This window comes from Molothrus aeneus, chromosome 14 (genome assembly GCF_037042795.1).
Source record: "Molothrus aeneus isolate 106 chromosome 14, BPBGC_Maene_1.0, whole genome shotgun sequence".
NCBI classification, from domain to species: Eukaryota; Metazoa; Chordata; class Aves; order Passeriformes; family Icteridae; genus Molothrus; species Molothrus aeneus.
In genome coordinates, this window is record NC_089659.1 from 18,083,577 (window position 1) to 18,102,995 (window position 19,419).

At 39.6% G+C, this 19,419-nt stretch overlaps 1 protein-coding gene across 1 annotated transcript in view; it reads left to right on the forward strand.

The window, feature by feature from the left end:
• DIAPH2 (diaphanous related formin 2) overlaps nt 1-19,419 on the forward strand; it is a 173,533-nt gene that overhangs the window by 15,758 nt on the left and 138,356 nt on the right. The window contains exons 2-12 of the mRNA XM_066559789.1: nt 2,048-2,224; nt 3,079-3,183; nt 6,724-6,744; nt 11,460-11,599; nt 11,972-12,046; nt 12,128-12,197; nt 13,178-13,314; nt 14,091-14,202; nt 16,465-16,575; nt 17,757-17,875; nt 18,808-18,924. Of these exons, the coding sequence (XP_066415886.1) occupies nt 2,048-2,224; nt 3,079-3,183; nt 6,724-6,744; nt 11,460-11,599; nt 11,972-12,046; nt 12,128-12,197; nt 13,178-13,314; nt 14,091-14,202; nt 16,465-16,575; nt 17,757-17,875; nt 18,808-18,924 (1,184 nt within the window). The remainder of the gene's footprint in view (nt 1-2,047; nt 2,225-3,078; nt 3,184-6,723; nt 6,745-11,459; nt 11,600-11,971; nt 12,047-12,127; nt 12,198-13,177; nt 13,315-14,090; nt 14,203-16,464; nt 16,576-17,756; nt 17,876-18,807; nt 18,925-19,419) is intronic.

A 19,419-nucleotide genomic window follows, 5' to 3' on the forward strand; every position in this document is an offset into this window, starting at 1 on the left:
TTTCTATTTGGAGAAACTTCCCTAAGCACATTTGAAATACTTTAGTAATACTGTGGCTATGTTGAAACTGTTGCTCAACAGTTGAAGTGTTATTTCTCTTGACCTTCTCTTTACCAGTAAATGGTCTTCAGTGGCTCTTCAAAGCTGGTTGCCACATGATTCAAGTGGAACCATTTTGGGTAATAAATGTCCACTGAATGCCAAGGAACAAGTGTGTGTTCAGCAGCATTAACTTGATAAAGCTGAATACTTTGAAACTGGTTCCAAAGTATTTTTTCAGAAAATTGATTTCATTAAAATTACCGCCTTGTATTATATATATACACAAAATAAAGGCAGACTGGTTCTTTAGTTAATGATTGTCTGCACATCTGAAATGAGGAAATGGTGCCTGGAAATCACACAGAAGATTCCTTTGTGTCTTTCCAGTGATCTCACCGGTGCAATCTAATTGAACAAATTTGGTGTTAATAAGTTACACTTGAAACAGATGAAATGTGGTGCAATTGGATCATAAACGACTTTTTGTGACTGTTGAATGGTCAATATAAAACTGCATTTCAGGCACTGTCATATCCTTGGCTTTTCACCAGGCTATGCCCTAATTTTAGTTTCCAAAAGTGTAATTTAAACTATTCTAATGAGGTAGAAAATGGATTAAAGTTATGTTCTTACTTTGTCAAAGACATTAATGGTATCCTTATAGGTATTGTGCTTCTGTCCACAAATATAAAAATATCTAAGGAACAAAACCTCAAAGAAAGTTCAAAAGAAGTTCAAAGGGAATGCAGCTTATCTAGGGACACTTTCCTTCAGAGATGTAAGGTAATCTCCTTGGATGTCAACAATAACAAAAAAACAATGAACAACAAAAATTAATAAAAAGAAACAAAGCAACAGAAATATAATCTTTCTTCTCCATACTCCACGGCTCTCACTCTAGTGTCTCCACTCTGGACTCATTAATCTAAAATGAATCAATTTTTGCAAACAAAGTCTGTCTCCATCAGACACTTCACACCTCAGAGAGGTCATTTTGTTGCAGCCAATATAAATTTTGGTTGACAAGTTCTGGTGGAGATGACAGTGACTGCTCTGAGTGATCCTGGTAACCCTACATAAGCTGCTGTTAGATGAAAGCACATCTTCATAAGGCTGTTGAGTGTCTGAAACGAATACAGGAGTATTTGTGGATGCAAACAGTTCTTTGAGAAAAATTGCTGTATGCATGATGTTCTCAAATTGAACATGTATATGTATATATATATAAAAATAAAGACAGATATTAAAGAATTCGGACTTTCTCCAGAATAGAGTTCCATGTTATAAACACGACAGAAATGGCCTTATAAGGAAGGTGCTGGTTATTTCCAACATTAACCCAGTAACTGAGCATGCTTCCAGCCCAGGAGTGGGGCTTGGTGTCAGCCCTAACCCGAGAGCCCTGGCAGTGCCTGGCCGTGTGTTTAACCCTGGGGGCTGCTGTGGGAGCCACCCTTCACCTGCCTTTCTCAAGCTCAGCACTAATTCCACGAGTTCCTCCTCAAAAACTCTCCAAGGGGTTCTGAGCTATGCTTGGAGCATTAATTCCTCTACAAACTTTCTTTTACTTCAGCAGGATGTTTTATAAGCCTGATGAACTTGTGAGTACCTCCTTCCCCACGCTGCCCTTTTTAGTTATCCTATAGCCCTTCAGGTGAAGGAACAGTGGACATTGCCTTTGTGGTACCATATTTATTCACTGTCAGGATAATTAGTAATGGGAGAAGATGAGCTGAAGATTTTGAAATGCTAGGAGTTTAACCTAGCTGGTGCCCTTTTGGATCAGTGCAAATTATTTAAATCCCTTTTGCATGTGACCTGTCATGAGTTTACCTTATATGTTATTGTCTTTCTGTGCAAAGTAATCTCTAAATATTAGAGTACTTTTACTTACAGTTCAGTTTAACTCTGATGCTTGAATTAACTAAAAACATGTGCATTGCTGCCATCCAATTGGCTGCTTTTCTCTCTTTCTATTTCTGCTTATTTTGGAATGTCTTTGCAGCGTGACAGAATCACAAGCTTCAGGAAATCAGCTGTGAAGAAAGAGAAGCCTCTCATTCAGCATCCTATTGACTCCCAGCCTTCCATCAGTGAGATCCCACATGCCCAGGCACTTGTGGATGAGCGCTGCATGAACTTATCAGAGAAAGAAGTTATGGATCTCTTTGAGAAAATGATGGTAAGATGTGCTATGGGGAGAAGTGTCCTGTTCCACTGGGTAGCTCTGCTCTGTTCTGTGGAGCTGTGAATGTCTTTTGAAGGATTGGATAAGTGTTAATTAACTCTTGCTTGATTGGCTTGTTAAGGGATTAGTTTTTAACTTTTCCAAGTAACGGTAATTGAAGCAGACAATGGGTCTGTCTCACAGACGCTTAAGTTCAGTGACAAGGCTGTTCACCAGTAGTGATTACAGAGCATTGACTGCTCTTAGGTGCCAGTCTGAAATTCCTTTGACTTTTAATGGCAAGCCGAGTCATGACTGGTAATGACTGCATTGTATTTAATCAGTTATCAAGTTAAAAGAAATATCTTAATAGATTTAATCTAGCAGAGCATTTTGACTTTTAGGCTTATTTTAAGTACATCAATTGGAACAGTTTCAGCTCTATCCCTTCCACAAGCTACTAATCCATGTAATAGCAGCCCTCTGATTAGATAGTGCAGGAATGGTGTCCACTGTGATAAGATTTCACTAAAAACACAGCAACATGTCAAGAGTTGGCACTTCTGCATCAACTTGAGATGTAGAATTGTTGTACTTGTCCTCTAGATTTACTTCTTGAGCCAAATTTTACAAATGTTAACTCCCTTTGATTCAGTTTAGATTTTGGGTAAGTCTCAAAAGCAATGAACACTTGAGGTGACAGAACTAAAGGAGAAAATCAGGGCAAAGTCAAACACACACAGATAAACTGGAAAAAGTCACTTGTTTGTTTGAAAATTAAATGTTTAACAAAAGTAGCTTAAAAAGAACAAAGACTACTGAAAACCCTGAGATGTGTTCCTGATGTTGTGTGCTGTGGTTCTTTGCAGGAGGACATGAACCTGAACGAGGAACGTAAAGCTCCTTTACGAGACAAAGACCTGAGCACCAAACGTGAGATGGTTGTCCAGTACATTTCTGCTACTGCCAAATCCGTAAGTTCTCACCTGAGGAAGGAGCTTGGCTCGCAGTCTTGGGCTTTTCAAGCTTAAAACTTGAATTTTTTGGTCTGGATTTATCTCAGAGTGGTAGGAAGAAATAAATGTGTACTTGCTAACACACTTGTGAATGCTTGCAGCTGCATCTGAGCAGTTGGTTTGCATTTGCCTTGCTGGGCAATGTCAAAACTTGGTCCTTTCTTGGAAGCCATAAGAAATTGCAAATCCAGTGATGTAGAGTCATGGATGGAACCTGAGCATATTTCTGTGCAATTCATCTTAAGAATTTTTGGTACCCAATGTTTCTTTGTGATTTCAGTAGTGATGTATGTGCTAGACTCCTGTAGTGAAAGGATGGTCTTAAATCCAGTTCCAAATTACATTTTGAATAGAAAAAATGTTTTGACTTTTCATTGATGTCGATTATTCTCTGTCATTTAATTGATTGATTAACCCTTCATGCAGAATTTTTGAGGTCTGTCTTCTTTGGGGTGCAAGAAGTGTAAGGAAATTGAAGACTGGGTACACAAACATTTTTGGGGTAGAGAAATAAAATTTTAAGTAGTGAAGAGCTGCAGTTTATTTTCTGCAGTTGAACTTTTGTACTAATTAGTTGTAAAATACACCAGCAATGCTTTGTGTGTGTTAAAAGTTGACTGTGGCAAATATAGAAATAAGTAAAGATTATGTTGGTGTCTGGCTAAGGAATCTTTAAGCATAGACTGCAAGCAGTACAATTGACTTGTTAACCTTGGAAATCACCTCTGCAGAGTTAAATTTCAAAAATTAAGATGACAATGACATGCAATTATTATGCAAATGCCTTGCCTGAGACATTATAAACTTCAGTGAGGAGAAGTTTGTGTTATAATGGTGATGAAATGGTAATGAAAGTGGTGATTTAAGTTCTGAGAGGAGTGATGTTCCTGCATGAGTTCATCTTAAAGAAAATCCAAAGTCCTTTAGCGTGTGCTGGAAGGAATCCAGTGCTTTAAGCATGGTCCAACTAAATGTACAAATTACTGGAGAATTATTCAAGCTTAGGCAGTGAATGTTATGAACTATGAACTAGACTGTCTTTGGGAACTGTTAATTATGCTTTGCAAGGTTTTTATCTTCACTTCATGATCAATATTAAATCTGGAATTTTTTTCTTAGTATGCAGAAATACTTTAGTGAAGGAGTAGATTAAGGCAGTAGAAATGGAAGTATTTGCATTTTTCCCCAAAATGCAGTTGAACAATGGTGATGTCCTCATGTACATTGCAATTGAAATGTAGCTGCCTCCAGCCCCAGAACTGTGCAGCTGAGTAAGGAAAGCATGTCTACCATTGCATGGCTCACTGCTGGAATGTTCATGCATTGCATTGCTCCCCATGTGTGCTGCAGCATGGGAAACGGAACAGAACTGGCAAGACATTTGCCTAAATGTACTAATAATTTAAAAAGAAGTCATCCTAAAAGGTCCTCATACATGAATGTCCACTTTGGGCTTAAGTCAGCACCAACAGTGTGGCTGTTTTACACATTGCAAAGTGTTTTTCCTAGAGGAAAAACAACTCATACTAAAGTTTGTGTGCTTCAGTATGTCCTCCTTGCAATTGAATCACAGCATTTGAATGGAATCTTCCAGAAATACACATTACCTTTCTGTAGTGTTATCCTAATTTAACTTTTAAATAGCTAGCATCTTGATTGTTAAAAAAAAAGAAATTAAAATACAGAGGTTAATTTTAAAATGTTGATTGGGATCTTATGGTGGCACCAAATCTCATTTTCACTTGTGATTTCATCTTCTGTTTAGTGCAACTACTATTCTGCTCAATGAATTCAAGCCCTACTCAATCTTGACTGCATCATGAATTGTCAAACTTTCCTTTCTTCAGGATTGTCTTCCATGAAAATGCTGGTTGCATTCAAAATGATCTGTCTTTAAATTTTCTACCTTTTTCTTTTGTCACAGATAATTATCTGTCTTCCCTTTTTACACTGCAAATACTTGGACCTTCTGCTTAGAGCTCACAAAACACATTTAACAGTTGATGTGACTTTTCTTGCAGTTCATTTCATGTTTGTTTTAATTAGGCTTTTGAGCTCCCTCCCTTCATGTGAAAATATCACTCTCATTTGCTGATGTTGTCTTAACCAAATTATTTTCAATTTGGTGCTTCATTTTCTCTGCCTGTGTGCTGTCTGCAGCATGTTGACCATGCTTTTCTGAAACACTTGTCTTCAGAGTTCTGAGAAAGGAACTTTGGGTTTCACTGGGTGGAGAAAGTTTTCCTTGGCCTTGGAGGACATATAGAAGCTGATGAGCTGGATGCTTTCATGGGAAGTGATTTTCTGTGCTTCTCATTCCTTCTCTCACTTGAAGAGAAAGGTTGTGACCATGGAAATTATACCTGAGAACTGGTGAAGGACTGAAATCCTGTTCCAGAACTGACCCTGGTGACATTTTGTGCTGTACTGACTAGTTGAACATTGGTGAGAGGAGAAGATAATAGAGTAGGAGAGGAGGTTGTCTGGTGTTGGCAATCCCTTCTTGTGCTTCTAGGGGCAACTTCTTCAGGAAGAGAAGTGTTGGTTGTGAGAGACTTGCAGGCACTTTTGTTTCTGAAAGAGTTCCTAAAGGAAAAATGGAAAAGAGTAGAAAATGGAGCAGATGGAGGCTGAGCAGAGTAGTGGTGACGAGAGGAAGGTGGCTGTGCAGTGAACTGGCTGCTGGCAGCCTGCAGCAGGTGAGCTCAGGTGAGCAGAGCAGGGGAGGCTGCACTGCTGGAGCAGATGGCCACGGTGCTCCCAGCAACCTGGGCATTTGTGCAGGGTGACAGAACGGGCACAGATGTGCTGCCTGCCTGCACTTTCCTCTGGGGAAAGTCACCTTTTTGTTCATGAATACAGAGAGATGCTGTTCCATGGTAAAGAGGAGATGGCATTCTGAAAATCACTGTTTAATTATCCATGTAATTAAAAGCATCCATACCGAGCAGTCGAATAAAAATGTCATGTGAGATTTTCTGAAATGCAAGTCGGAGTTCTAACTGTAGGCTATGTTTTTGATTACAAAAACTTAATTAAATTCAGTGGTGACATCATCTAAACAGATCAAAAGCTCCACAATAAAAGCAGTTGTTATACATACAAGGAAGTCAGTATGCCATTAGTGTTCTCAGTGTCATATGTAAAGTATCTGACCTGATAATTTTAACAAATGGCATATTTAATCTTTCAAGATGTAGCTGTCAAGACAGGTATTCAGTTATTTGTAGGTAAATGTGTCAAATACTGAAGATTCAGCAGCAAAGCATAAGAATTTGAAATTGTTGGCTCCTGCTGTAGAGCTGCTGTTTTCCTGTAGAGAAGCTCTGACCCCTAAACAGGTTGATAAAGTAATTAAAGAATGTAACTACTACTAATGATTAAACACTGAAAAATGTGTGTGCAACTACATCCTACTAAGTACTGTGCTGTGTTTATTTATGTATTATTATTATCTTTTTTACACAATAACCTCTCTTGGCTGACCACTGCATGCAGATAGTCGGAAGTAAAGTTCCGGTGAGTACGAACACCAGAGTTTTGTTTTCCCTTATGAACTTCCCTTTTTAGAGATTAGGCTGGAATAGTTTGGATTTTTATCTGGATTTTAAAAGTTCAGCGGGCACAACTGAATCCTTGTTTTATCAAAATAATTGTCAATCATGTTGATCTTAGCAGAATGAGATCATTGCTTTCACTTTTGAGGGATTTCTTCAAGTTTTCAGGAGTCTATTTCTAAATACTTCAAACTCACTGAGCTCATCTCTTCATTATGAGCAACAAATACAATTTAAGCTTGTCTTGCCTTTTATTGAAGGCAGGCACTCGAAATTTAAAATTGACAATATTTGGCTTACTTCGTTCTGTTTAGATGGGGAATTTTTTATGTTCCAATTGTTGTTATTCATAGCTTGTCTTGGAAATGCCAACTTCAGCAATCAATGTGACAATAAGATTAATTTAGAGGATTCGGGAGGTCAGTATGTTTAAGATGAGATCACTGAGAGCATAACTTTTCTCTTATTAAGGACTCATCTACATTTTATGTTGTTTTGATTGAATTCAAATATTATAAACAAATGTTTGGGATTTAATTTGTTGGAGTGAGTTCAGCAAGTTTTTGTTTCCTCGTATATAGGATTTTTTTGGAATAATTACATATGGTTTTAAAGTAGTGGTTGAAAGCAAAAATGTTCTTTTAAATTATGGACGGACTTTATTTTTGATTACAGCTAAAACAGGCTTTTCAGGTACAGCAAGCCTCTCCACTTATTCAGTAATTAAATTATCATATTCAGTAATTAAATTCTGTAGTAGAAATAATAGGGAACAATCTATGACTTGAAACTGTCTAATCATCACCTCAGATGTAGTTAGGTTTTTCTCCTACACACTATATTCTTATATATTTTTCTCTTGGCTTTGTTTTATTCAGAGTGGCCCTTAAAGAGACTTGTGTTCACCAGTACTTTTTAGTTTTGTGCACACTATTGACTGTTCCCCTAATTGAGGAAAATATCTTCATTGTGCTTATGTATTTATAAGTATTTGATTTTTGAGGGGACAAATTACTAATTTTCCAGTTCAGTGTGTTAAAACCAGTTTCAAAAAATCCCTGCTGCTGTGTAATTTCCTTTTGGTATGAATTAGCCTGAACAGCTGCTTTGTGAAGAGGTTATTTTGTAAAGCAAGCTGATATTCCCAGAATGGGTAGGGGAGAAATTCTGAGATGCTTTCCTCCCCTTGCCTTTGAGTTCAGGGTCTGAATGGAGAGCAAGAACAGCTCTGCATTAAAAGCATGTTTTTGTGCAAATAACTTGCTAAATACTAAAATCAGAAATGCTGTGCCTGGTGTATGGCTTTGCACATCATTGCTTGAAAAGCTCTTGCACCTCCGTGTGCTTCCTCCAGGGTTCATCCTTTAGGAGCTGTTTGCTTCTGCCAGCACGTGGAGCTGTTTCCTTCAAGATCTGCAGATCCACTGTGATCAGGGAGGAGAGGAGTTTTGGGATGTTCCTGGTAGTGCTGTTGGGTTGTAGAGATGGCAGAGAAGAGGTTTCCCTGTTCATGGGAACTTGGGAGCTTGAGCTGATTTGAATTTTACATGGGATCCTCAGCACTGGGGGGACTGCTGTGTGGTGCAGGCTCTCATTTGAGCTGGCATCAGGGAATCATCCTCTGCCTTAATTGTAACACTGAAGGTGACCAGTCATAAAGGAATTTCTGAGATTTTCATTCTTGAGCATTGGTTTAATCTCTGAACATTCTGATGTGGGACCCAACCCCCTTCAGTTTCTTTCTACTTCCCTTTTGCTTCCATCTTTATTAGGTGTTCTCCTGTAAACATTTTTCATTGAGACCTTACACCTCAAAGTAAATGAGAAATTTGTATCCAAATCTGATCCATGTAAAGGCATAGCAATTCTTAAAAATAGTATTCCAGTCAAACTCTTTGAATAGGGACATAAAAGTAGTAGCACCTGGTTCAGCATTCGAGTTAGCATGGCTAGAGGTGAGAGTGGATTGAGACTGAGACATTCCCTGATTGCAGGGAATAACAAAGTAATCCTGGTGAGCTGAAAAGTCTCTGAAAGATTTCAAGAATGGATTTTTATGAGCTGTCTTGAGTCACCATCCATTTTGAAGAAGGAGGAAAATACGGAAGAGGAGTTGGTTCCTTATTGCTGTGCAGTTCAAGGTGCTTTTTAAAGAGCCAGTGAAGAAATCTGCCTGTCCTGCAAGCTGTGGGAAGGAGCCTTAGCAGAGCTCACTGCCAGTTCCTTGAACTGTTGATCTGTTTTTGAGGAAGTCCTGGGTCTTCTGCAAATGAGGGACTGGGCAGAGCAGAGGTGCTTCACCAATGGCCTGGATGGCACAGAAGGAGGAGGCAGCAGGATCCCAGCTTGGTTTAAATATGAAACAAAGAGCAGCAAAGACTTGAGGCTGCCCCGTTCTGGACTGGAGTCTCCTGTGGAGCTTGCAGCAGGCTGCAGTGAAGGACAAACTCATGCTGGGAGCAGCCACTGCCTTGCATTCTGGAGAGCTGTTCAGAGTCTGGCTTCACAGGCAGTGGCATTGACTGAGGTTGCCATTGCCTCATCTCTGTGCATTTTGTGGCTCTGAGCAGCATTTCTGTTCTCTTCTTTTACCATTTGAGGAATGGCTGAAATGACAGTTGGATCTGTATTGTGTAGGTGATGTGCATTATTTACACACAAAATCTTTTCTGATTCCCATCCATCCAATGGGTGGGATAAAGCTGTTCCTTTTTCCTAGTTCTTTAACTTTTGGTCCTTCAGAGTGATGATTTTTCTGAATTTTGATGATATTTGATATGTTAATCTGATTTACAATCAGCTCCTACTCCTATAAATGTAACCTCACCCATTTGTCGGGTTTGGCTGTCTGTCTCTGCCCCGACACGGGTAGGGTGGTTCTTGGGTAGCACGCGTTTCAAAGGATGAGTCTGGACTCTTCAGCTTTTCGGTCTTCAGATTGTTTATTATTTCTTATCTACAAAATTTTCTGTCTGCCCAACAGAGGTCTGATCTGCAAGCAGTCACAGGCACTCTCTGACCACCCACAGGGCGGTCATGTCTTTTTATACTAATATCTACGTACATAATATTTACCTTTATTTTCCAATGCTTTTCACCCATGTTAGCAAGTGCACCTTTACCATAAACCAATCCCCAAGTGCCAACATCACCACAGGAGATGGAGGACAAGAAGAAGAAAGAAGAAGGACGAGACACGCCCTGATCCCTCCATCTTGTCTCCATAACCCCCCTGTACCAAAAACCTTAAAGTCTATATTTCACCCTCTAAATGTGTCCCTTTTACACCCTTCACTCTAAAGTGATTCTCATGTCCTCAAACTCTTGTTATTTCTGTGGATGGATCAAAATCAAGCCACCAAACACTTCTGGCAACATTCCAGGATTTTCGAGACCCCCAAGGGTTCTCTTGGCATCTCTGGACATCGGGAACGATGTGCTGAGATCCCACACCCATTTATTCGTTTTTCTTTTGGTGGAAAAGCATCTTTGTTTAGGATGTTGATGGAGACTGATTCTAGTCCCTCTGTATCCTTCTTACTCATCTTTCCTTGGTCCTTTGATGTGATGCCCAGCTGAAGGTGCTTTGCAGGTCAGCAAGGAGCAGCTTCAGAGCTGACACAGTGCAGAGGACCCTGATGTCGCCCTGCAGTCAGTCTGTGCTGGCTTTGTTCTGAATCTGAAAGTATATTGTGAACACAGCTCTGGTTTGTGCCTGGAATCTGCCTAGGTCTAAGTCATTAAATTAAATTTAGCCGAGTCTTTTTGTCATCAGCCATACTTCATGTATTTTTGGAAAATGAATGGTAAGAATTTGAAGAGAGCAAAGCAGCAGCTTCATAAGTGGAGCTTTGTGAAAGAGAGACAAAAAATGGAATATTTGTGGTGGAAGTGATACAATTAAAACCAAATACATCTAAATCCTCTTCTAGGACAGGCACTTGATAGGGCATTTGCACCCATGACATCTTTATCAGGCTCTCTTCAACAGACCCTTCAGAGCTAAGGAGCTTTAGGAGCTGCAAATGAATCAAAACCACTCTTCTGAGATAAGCCTGCTGCAACTTGTCAGAGCTGTACAAAAGATTAGTTGCACCTTTTGGAAAAGTGTTTTGTCTTTTTCAAGAGTCTGAATACTATAGCTCTAAAAACTGATATTCAGATATTTAGTAGTGAAATACTGTGTGAGTAGTTATTCTTCTGTAGTGGCACTTCAGCAGGAGGGAGCTCTTTGTCAGATCACCTGTATGATTTTTTTGCAGTAAGCAAGAGCCTCTAGAGATCTCTATTAGGGGTCAAACATGAACTATGGTACAGCAAAAAATGAGCTCAGGAAGTTGCGTGAACTGGGTTCTTTGTATGTCTCTCTTTATGATTGTTTCCAATACACTCTCATTACATATGTTAATACAGCTGAATTATGGAATTAAACTTTTCTATTCCATATGCAGTACATGCACTTTTATTCCAAGTGAGAAAGATTCCAGCAAAAATAATTATCCTTGTGATGTAAAACCAAAAGTATTAAACACTGATGACAAATCCAAGTCAAATCAGCTTTCTTGAATACTTGTACTATGATTTGGAAATTGCTATGGAAATATTAGTCCTCTATTTTATCATCTCAGCACTGTTTGATCACTAGAACACTCAGCAGCATTCTGCCTTCTGTGCTAGGGGGGACTAAAAAACAGCAAGCACGAGTGTACCCTGTCCTCACAAGAGTACATCCACGAGCTGCGGTCTGGAATTTCAGATGAAAAACTTCTCAATTGCTTGGAGTCTCTGAGAGTGTCTCTAACCAGCAACCCAGTCAGGTAAGCAGAGCAATTTCTGCAGCAGTTTTCATCATGCTGTTTTTGCTAAGCAGGAGAGTTGTGGGCTTTGGGGTTTTTTTGGAAAGCAGAGCCATTATGCTAATGCTTGCTGACAGGAGAGCAGTGCTGTCAGCACCCTGGATCAGGAGCAGTGAAATGGTCTGCAGGATCTCCTCACCTTTCTCTGTGGCTTTCAGCAATTTGTACTTGTTGGAACTGTTTGCCTTCGTGGCTGATCAGATCTTTTGGGAAGTGAGACTGAGAGTGAAGCCTGTGAAGGGATGCACAAGCACTAACGGAGAAATAGCTTTGCAAGTTCTGCATTTGATTAAGAAATAATTAAAAGCATTTTTCTCTGTTTTTTTTTTCCAGCTGGGTTAACAATTTTGGACATGAAGGTCTTGGGCTCCTGTTGGATGCATTGGAAAAGCTTCTGGACAAGAAACAGTAAGGACCTGGATCATTTGAAGGGAGGGATGGGGAGGTTGTGAGGATTTTCCTTATGTGATTTTCCTCTTTGCTTTCAAGGCAAGAAAGTATTGATAAGAAGAATCAACATAAACTTATCCAGTGCCTCAAAGCATTTATGAACAATAAAGTAAGTATTATTTTAAATTCACATATTTTATCATGTTTGGGTTTGAGTTCAACTTGTATATAACATGGTAAATGTTGGAGAGGGAAGGAAAGCTTTTATATCCAGTATTTGGGAATGCCAGTCTTGAACTTAGTGTAACTTCTCTTCAGAGTCTTCTTCATGAATATTTCTGCATTTTTTCTTATCTTTGTTAAATATTACTGATTTTTGGAAGTAACATCTTTGATAAAGAGAGGATGATAGTATAAATTTAAGGTAAGTAAATATGGAAATTAATTACTTGGAAGCTTAAAAAAAAAGCTTTCCAAATTCAGATTTCAATACATGATTGTTAATATAATGTACTTTCACCTGATTTAAATTGAGTAGCATTTGATCTCTTTTTAGCTGCAGTTTTTTAAGTTGGTAGGTCATGGGTAAAGGGTTAGGTTAAGTTGTATCTGATTTGTTTCTATCACAGCTTACTCAGGTTTACAGATTATGAGTACCTTCTGGAAGCTGATGTGTAAAATTTGTAGTTTTGCTTTATTCATAGCAAAATCTGAAGTCTTGCATTTATATGTCCTCCCCAGCAAATAAAACTGCATAAAAGTTACTTTTAATTACTTTTGCTCAGTTTAGAAAAATCTCACAGAAGAATTTGTCCAACGAATTAGGAGAAAAGCAGATTTTTCCTGCTTCTGAGGTGTTTCAGATATAGACAGAAAATAAAACCTGACTTGTCTTTTGGTGGGTGCTGATTTTACAAGGTCCTGGTGTCCCGAGGAGCTGAATCTGGTTCTCTCTGTCAGGGGAAAGCCTCCAGTGCAAGACGGGGGACCCTGACTTGTGTCCCCAAGCAGTGATGGCCGGGGGCTGGTGGGGTTTTGGTGGGGTGCTCTGGGAGGGAGGGGTTGGGGGAATCCCTCAGGATCTCAAGCTGGGGATGAATTTCCAAGGCAGGCACAACCTTTTCACCACCAGCTTTTTGTTTCTGCCAGTACGGTTTGCAAAGGATCCTAGGAGATGAAAGGAGCCTCTTGCTGCTGTCAAGAGCAATTGATCCAAAGCAACCCCACATGATGACTGAGACAGTGAAAATCCTTTCTGCTATCTGCATTATTGGGGAGGAAAACATGTAAGTGAGATATTGAAGCTGTTTTTTTTGGTGCTCGTGAGTTGTTAATTTGGACACAGGTGAGAAAAGTTGTCAATGAAGCAAATGTAACCTGTTAAGTGTTTAATAATGTGGTTTAAAATTAAAGAGGCTTCACCTGTAGTGTTGCCCTAATTCAGTATTAAATCAGAGAAAAGCAAATGAGCAGAGACCTACAGACTGAGGCTGAAGTGGAAGATGTGAAAGGACAAATCACCTCTCTACCACAGGAGCCAGGAATCTACATTTACAGCTGGGCTTTGGAACAGTTCAACTTGGAGTTATTTAGCACTTGCCCATGAGATTTTTAAAACAAAGATGATCACTTGTTCCTGTAATTTCACCACTGTGTTTATTTACTGAAGGTTAAAATGGGCAACTTCATGTCTTCTATGCAATAAAGGGATTAAAACATTCTGATTCCTGAAAGGACATTTTATTAGAATTTCCAGATGTTAAACATGTCCACTGTTATCAAGTGCACAGTTTGCAAAGGGAGGGATTTTTTCCCCTCATTCGTTGTTTGATTGCTGAAAAAATAATATGGAGATTTAGTCACCCCTTTTTTCTCATTTCTACATTAATCTTATAGACATTTATAACACTTGCTTCTTGGATTGTTTTCATCTTCTGTAGATAAATGCATTTAAACTCTGTCAGTGCACCAAGCCTTGAGCTGTGTGAGTATTGGGCTGAGTATGTTTACAAGGAGTGAGGTGGCTGTGCTGTGCTCTCCTGACAGTTTGTGTCTCTCTTAGCCTGGACAAGCTTTTAGGTGCTATAACCACTGCTGCTGAGAGGCACAACAGGGAGGAACGTTTCTCCCAGATCGTGGAGGGCTTGGAGAACCACGAGTTCATCCAGCTGCAGGTGAGTTGGTGTGTGAGTGCTTCAGTGAAAGGCTGAACACTGCCTATGGCTTGGTGATCCCTGACTCACACACACCTTTTAGTGCTTTCATCAGTAAAAGAGGAGAAATACATACCACTGGCCTGCTGGTACTAGATTTTCTACTTGTTAGTGGGGGGAGCCCAAGGAACTCGCTTCTTGTCCCAAAAATAGGATTAAGAACTCTTGACCTGCCTAAAGAGAGTGATTAGTGATATTTCTTTCCTTGGATGCCAGGTGTAATGTTCAGGTAAGGTACCTGGTCCCAGTGCTGGTACTTTAGGCAGCAGTACCTGTGGCCTCTCAAATATTCAGATATATGCTAATTATGGCAGGTGTGGCATGGGGTGTGCCCATTTTTGGCAGGGTTCCTTTTGGGATGAGTGAAGTGCAGCAGGATATTATTGGTACTTTTGTCAACAAGGACTCTGCATCCCTTGCTGTGTGTGTTCAACATGTGCCATTCACCAGTGCCTCTCTGATGGTAATCTAGTGAGCTTTCAAAATTATTTTTATAAAATAATAAAATCATCTGCGCCAGTGGTTTTTACTGTCATGACTTAGATCATGTTCATTGCTGCATATGTGTCCATGGATAGAGGATTTTTGAGCTCTGTGGGCACCAGAGTTTTGGTTGGCATTAAGATGTGAGCTTTTTTTAGTTGGGATTGGTTGGGCTTTCTTGGTACTGCCATTTTTGCATAGAGGCCAAGTGGCTGAATATCCTAATAAGGGATGACTTTGACTTATGGCCTTCTCATTATACAGAAATTATGCACATTTTGTACTAAAATTTATTTTTCAGCTACCTTGGCTGAAAGATATGGAAAAATACAGGCAGGGCAGGTATCCTTGGGATGCCTTTTTCCAGTCTTGGCTCAAATCCACATCAACTGTGTTTACCATCAGCACCTCTTGTTTCAGAGCTGATGAGTTAATGATGGCCAATAAGTGTCTATAAATGACATTCTAATCTTAATAGTGCTATCACTGGAGAATCCATTCTGGAGTTGTCTCCCACTCCATGACCTTGTTGATTTAAGGCAAACAGCAGCCACCACCCCCATTCCTGCCAGCCTCCCCTCCCAAAGCTCACTGATACCTCAGTGAAGGCACAACTGCAAGACTCATTACCGTGTTTCTGACAAAATCCTTCTTTGCTGGGAATGTATTAGCACAAGCCATTAAGGCAGAGTCTCTCTGGCAGAAGCAATCAGAGCAGATGGCACCTCTTCTCTCTATTAATTTCAGATTGGACATGTGCTTTGGCTTGTTAAGTCATGTCATAGTAGTAAAATAACAAGAATCATTCAAGCAAGCATGATGATACTGCATTATCTGAAGATGCAGCTCTATCAAGAGAGTGCCTTTGAAAAGGGTGTTTTAATAGAAATTTGAGACTCCATAAGGTGTTCTATTAGAGCCAAATAGTGAATGTAATTAAAACAGGAAGGTGCTTTTTATCTGATTTTTTTCCTCTGCAGCTATTGATTTTTTTTTTGTCCTAGTCTAAAGCTACTTCTATTTGCAGTTAACATCTTTTACCAAACTTGCTATTTCCCTTGAGTCCCATTTTAGTCTTTTAAAGTGGATCAGCACTTTTGGTGTTGTGTTGTTGTCTACCTGTTTTCAAATAAATCAATTCAAGTGCACAGCTGTTCAATTAAAGCATTAGCCACTACCCTGAGACCAGGCATTTTACACAAGTGCTCTGCAGGAATGGAAAAAACACCTGGTGATGTGGCTAATTTGGGTATGGGTGTTTATTGGGTGGTTTTTAAGTTGTTAGTTATTGTGGAAAGAGTTTGCTTTCCAACTGGTGGATGCTGAGGAGAAACAGAAGGAGGTGCAGTGGGCACCTTCAGTTTGGGAATAACTAGGGCATGATTTTGGGGTGGGGAGGCCCCTGGCAGTGTCCCAGGCCAGGCTGGACAGGGCTTGGGCCACCCTGGGCCAGTGGAAGGTGTCCCTGCCATAGCAGGGGTGGCACTGAGTGGGTTTTGAGGTCCCTTCCAGCTCAAACCAGTCCATGACACGATTCTGATTCTGTAATGATCATTCTTGTGGTACTCTTTTGATACAGTGGAAACATCCTGATATAGAAACAGAGCAGTGTTTGATGTTACTAAAATAAACCCAAGTGTTGCATGTGTGCTGCATAATAAATAATTTCCATCTCTGGTTTTATAGTTCAACTGAAGGAGTGACTGAAGGTATTGATTTCCGTTCTGTTTCTGGTTGCAGGTGGCATGTATGCAGCTCATCAATGCCCTTGTTACATCTCCTGACGACCTTGACTTCAGGATACACTTGAGAAATGAGTTTTTACGTTGTGGCCTGAAGAAAATATTGCCTGTAAGTCCTTTGTATCCAGGAGTTGGTCACTGTCTACTGTGAATGCTGAAGATAACCTAAGTGTTTAACCAGGAGAGCAGATGGGAAGGATTTGGGGGTGCAGAGGGTCAGATTATCAACCCAAATCTGCTCTCAGCCTGCAGAGTTACAAATTCAGATTCTCATGAGCTGAAGAATAGTAGTGGAAAAAAGTCAATATATTAGAAATTAAATGAAGGTAGCCAAATGCTGCATAATGAGCTCAAAGCACATGCAGTGAATGTGAATCTGGCTGTGGAACCAATCTTGGATTAACTTTTTGTATATGCTGTTCCTGTTGTTTTCTGTGGAATCTGTTTTGTTTTTTTTTTTAATCTGCCTGCTGAGAATGCATTGGGACGTTTTAAGGAAAAATCAAATCAGAAATTCATTCTGAGACTGCATGTCTGTGTTCATGCAGCTGCACAGACAGGAATATTTCTGACATGGGGAGAGATTTGTAACTCTGAGTCAAGGAACCATTCTGATGCTTACATCAAAAATAGGTGTATTTAAGGTACTCATCATTTTCTTGCAAAAGATGAGAGAAATTATAGTACCTGCTTATTTGTCTAAAACAGTTTATTCTGCTATGACTTTTAAGATATGAAATTTCAAATTGTCAATTTGTCAGGAACAAAAACTTCCATTTTTGGCTCATTCAGCCTTGAGACACTTTCTGATGTGTGATGTTATTTTTTCTTAGGTTTATTTTTAGGTTTATTTTTAGGTTTATATCCTATAGATAGATTAATATGATCTAGTGACTGTAGTTGCTGTGGAACATCTGAACAAATCTTTTTACACCTGTTTAAAGTTCTTAAGCTCATGTCAATTAATGTTTTGAAATATACCTATTGTGGTTTTTGAATGGAATTCTGACATTAACAAGCAGGAACTGCTATGTCCCATTAAGAGGAATGGATTCAACTGGAAGTCTTCTTGTTTATTCTGTAGCCCATACCTGCTCTGTGAGCTGATGTTTTGCCTTGAGTTTTTTCTCAGTTGAATCATTATAGCAGATAAGCCCAGGCACTGAGTTGAAACTTGCTGCTGTTCTAAAGGTTAATGTCTTTTATTTCATCATGATGCAGTCCTTCAAGGGGGGGGAATTCTTCCTTTAAAAAAGGAAAAAATAAGATATACTCTACCTTGAAAAACAGGCCTTGAAAGATAAGGAAAATGACGAGCTTGATATTCAGCTGAGGGTGTTTGATGAGAACAAAGATGAAGACCACTTTGAACTGTCACATCGTCTCAATGACATCAAAGCTGAAATGGAATATCCTTTAAGGAAATGCTGTTCTAACTTGTGTTGTTTCAGAACTTTATTAAATGGAAATTACAGTGCTCTATGTGCAGGTTATTTGTCTCAGTTGTATGTCTTACCAGGGGCTTTGTCAAGCAGATTTCTCTCCAGTTGCTTTTTTTGTTGGAAAATATTTGGATAATTAGTGCTTAAATTTGCATGTCAAATGTAAGTCATTGGGAACTGAATTAATTTTTCATAAATAACATTTATTAAGCTAAACTCTGTCTCATAATACATGAAGAGATAAAATTATACCCGTGGAAGATCATAAGTTTGAAGAAAAATGAGTTTTGATAATAAAAGGAACAAAATTTCTTGTAGGTTCTGAAGCACTACAGATGTGTGCCTTTTCTAGCTGTGAAGGAGCAGGGAATTTCAAGTTACCTAAGTTCAGAATGGCTGCTTGCAGGTTTCAGGAGGAAGCAGAGGGAGGTAGAGGCCATCAGTGGGAGGACTGTAAAACCCCCTGGGATGTTGTTGCTGTGCAGAACAGGGAATTCCAAGTGAGGGTCATCTCTAGGAAATGAAAAAGATTGACCAGTGTGTGTTTGCCAACAGCCTGGCTGAGCTCAGAGTGGAGACCAAGCTTTGTGTGAAATGTTCTTACAGGATTCCGAAACACAAGGTCTATACATGATTGTTCTGATTGATAATGAAACATGTCCTAATTGATAAACAGGGCACAGAAATTTTGTGCACAATCTTAGTGAGAAATAATATTTACTGCTGAGGATAGGAGCTCAAAGTGTGGAGGGGTTTTACTTGAACAGTATGGGAAATGGCTGGGGAGCTGTGTTGGGCTGGGGTGGCTCTTCTGACTGCAGTGGGGTCTTTCTGGCTTTTGTTTGTTTTTAAAGTTTTGGTTTTTTTAAGTGCTGCTATTTTCTTAACAATGTTTGCACTGATGTGAGCGAAGTATTTCACCTGCTGTACAATATGGTGAAAGACACTTCTTCTGAGAATTACTTCTTGTCAATTCTCCAACATTTCCTCCTGATCAGGAACGATTACTATGTCCGGTGAGTGCCAGCTGCCAGCCTGGGGTTCTTGGGGGGAGTAGGGGCAAGAATAGAAATGAAGACCCTGGTAAACTGAGTAACTCATGCCTAAAAAGCCACTCTTTGAGGCTGATGTGTTATTTATCTTTTTGCTCCATGTTGGTATTAAAAAGGTCTTGGTAAATATAATTGTGTTTATTTCAAAGACTTGAAGCTTAGTTTAACACCCTCATCCCAAAAACCTCTTATTTGTTGGGCACTTTTTCTTTATTCAAGTTTGATATATTCATTGCTTCAAAGAACGGGGAAGTTGTACACCTGAGAATTGAAAATACTCCCACGTGCCTTGGATCTGCTCGTCTCAGTGGGAGCTTCTCTCATGTGCAGCACGGTGTCATAGCAAGGCCGAGGCATCACATCCCAAATATTTCCCAATAACAGTTTGAACTTGATGCTTCTTCTGGCACTTGTAGAATTCAGATATTAGGTGTTAGTTGCCCCCTTTTCCCAACTGCA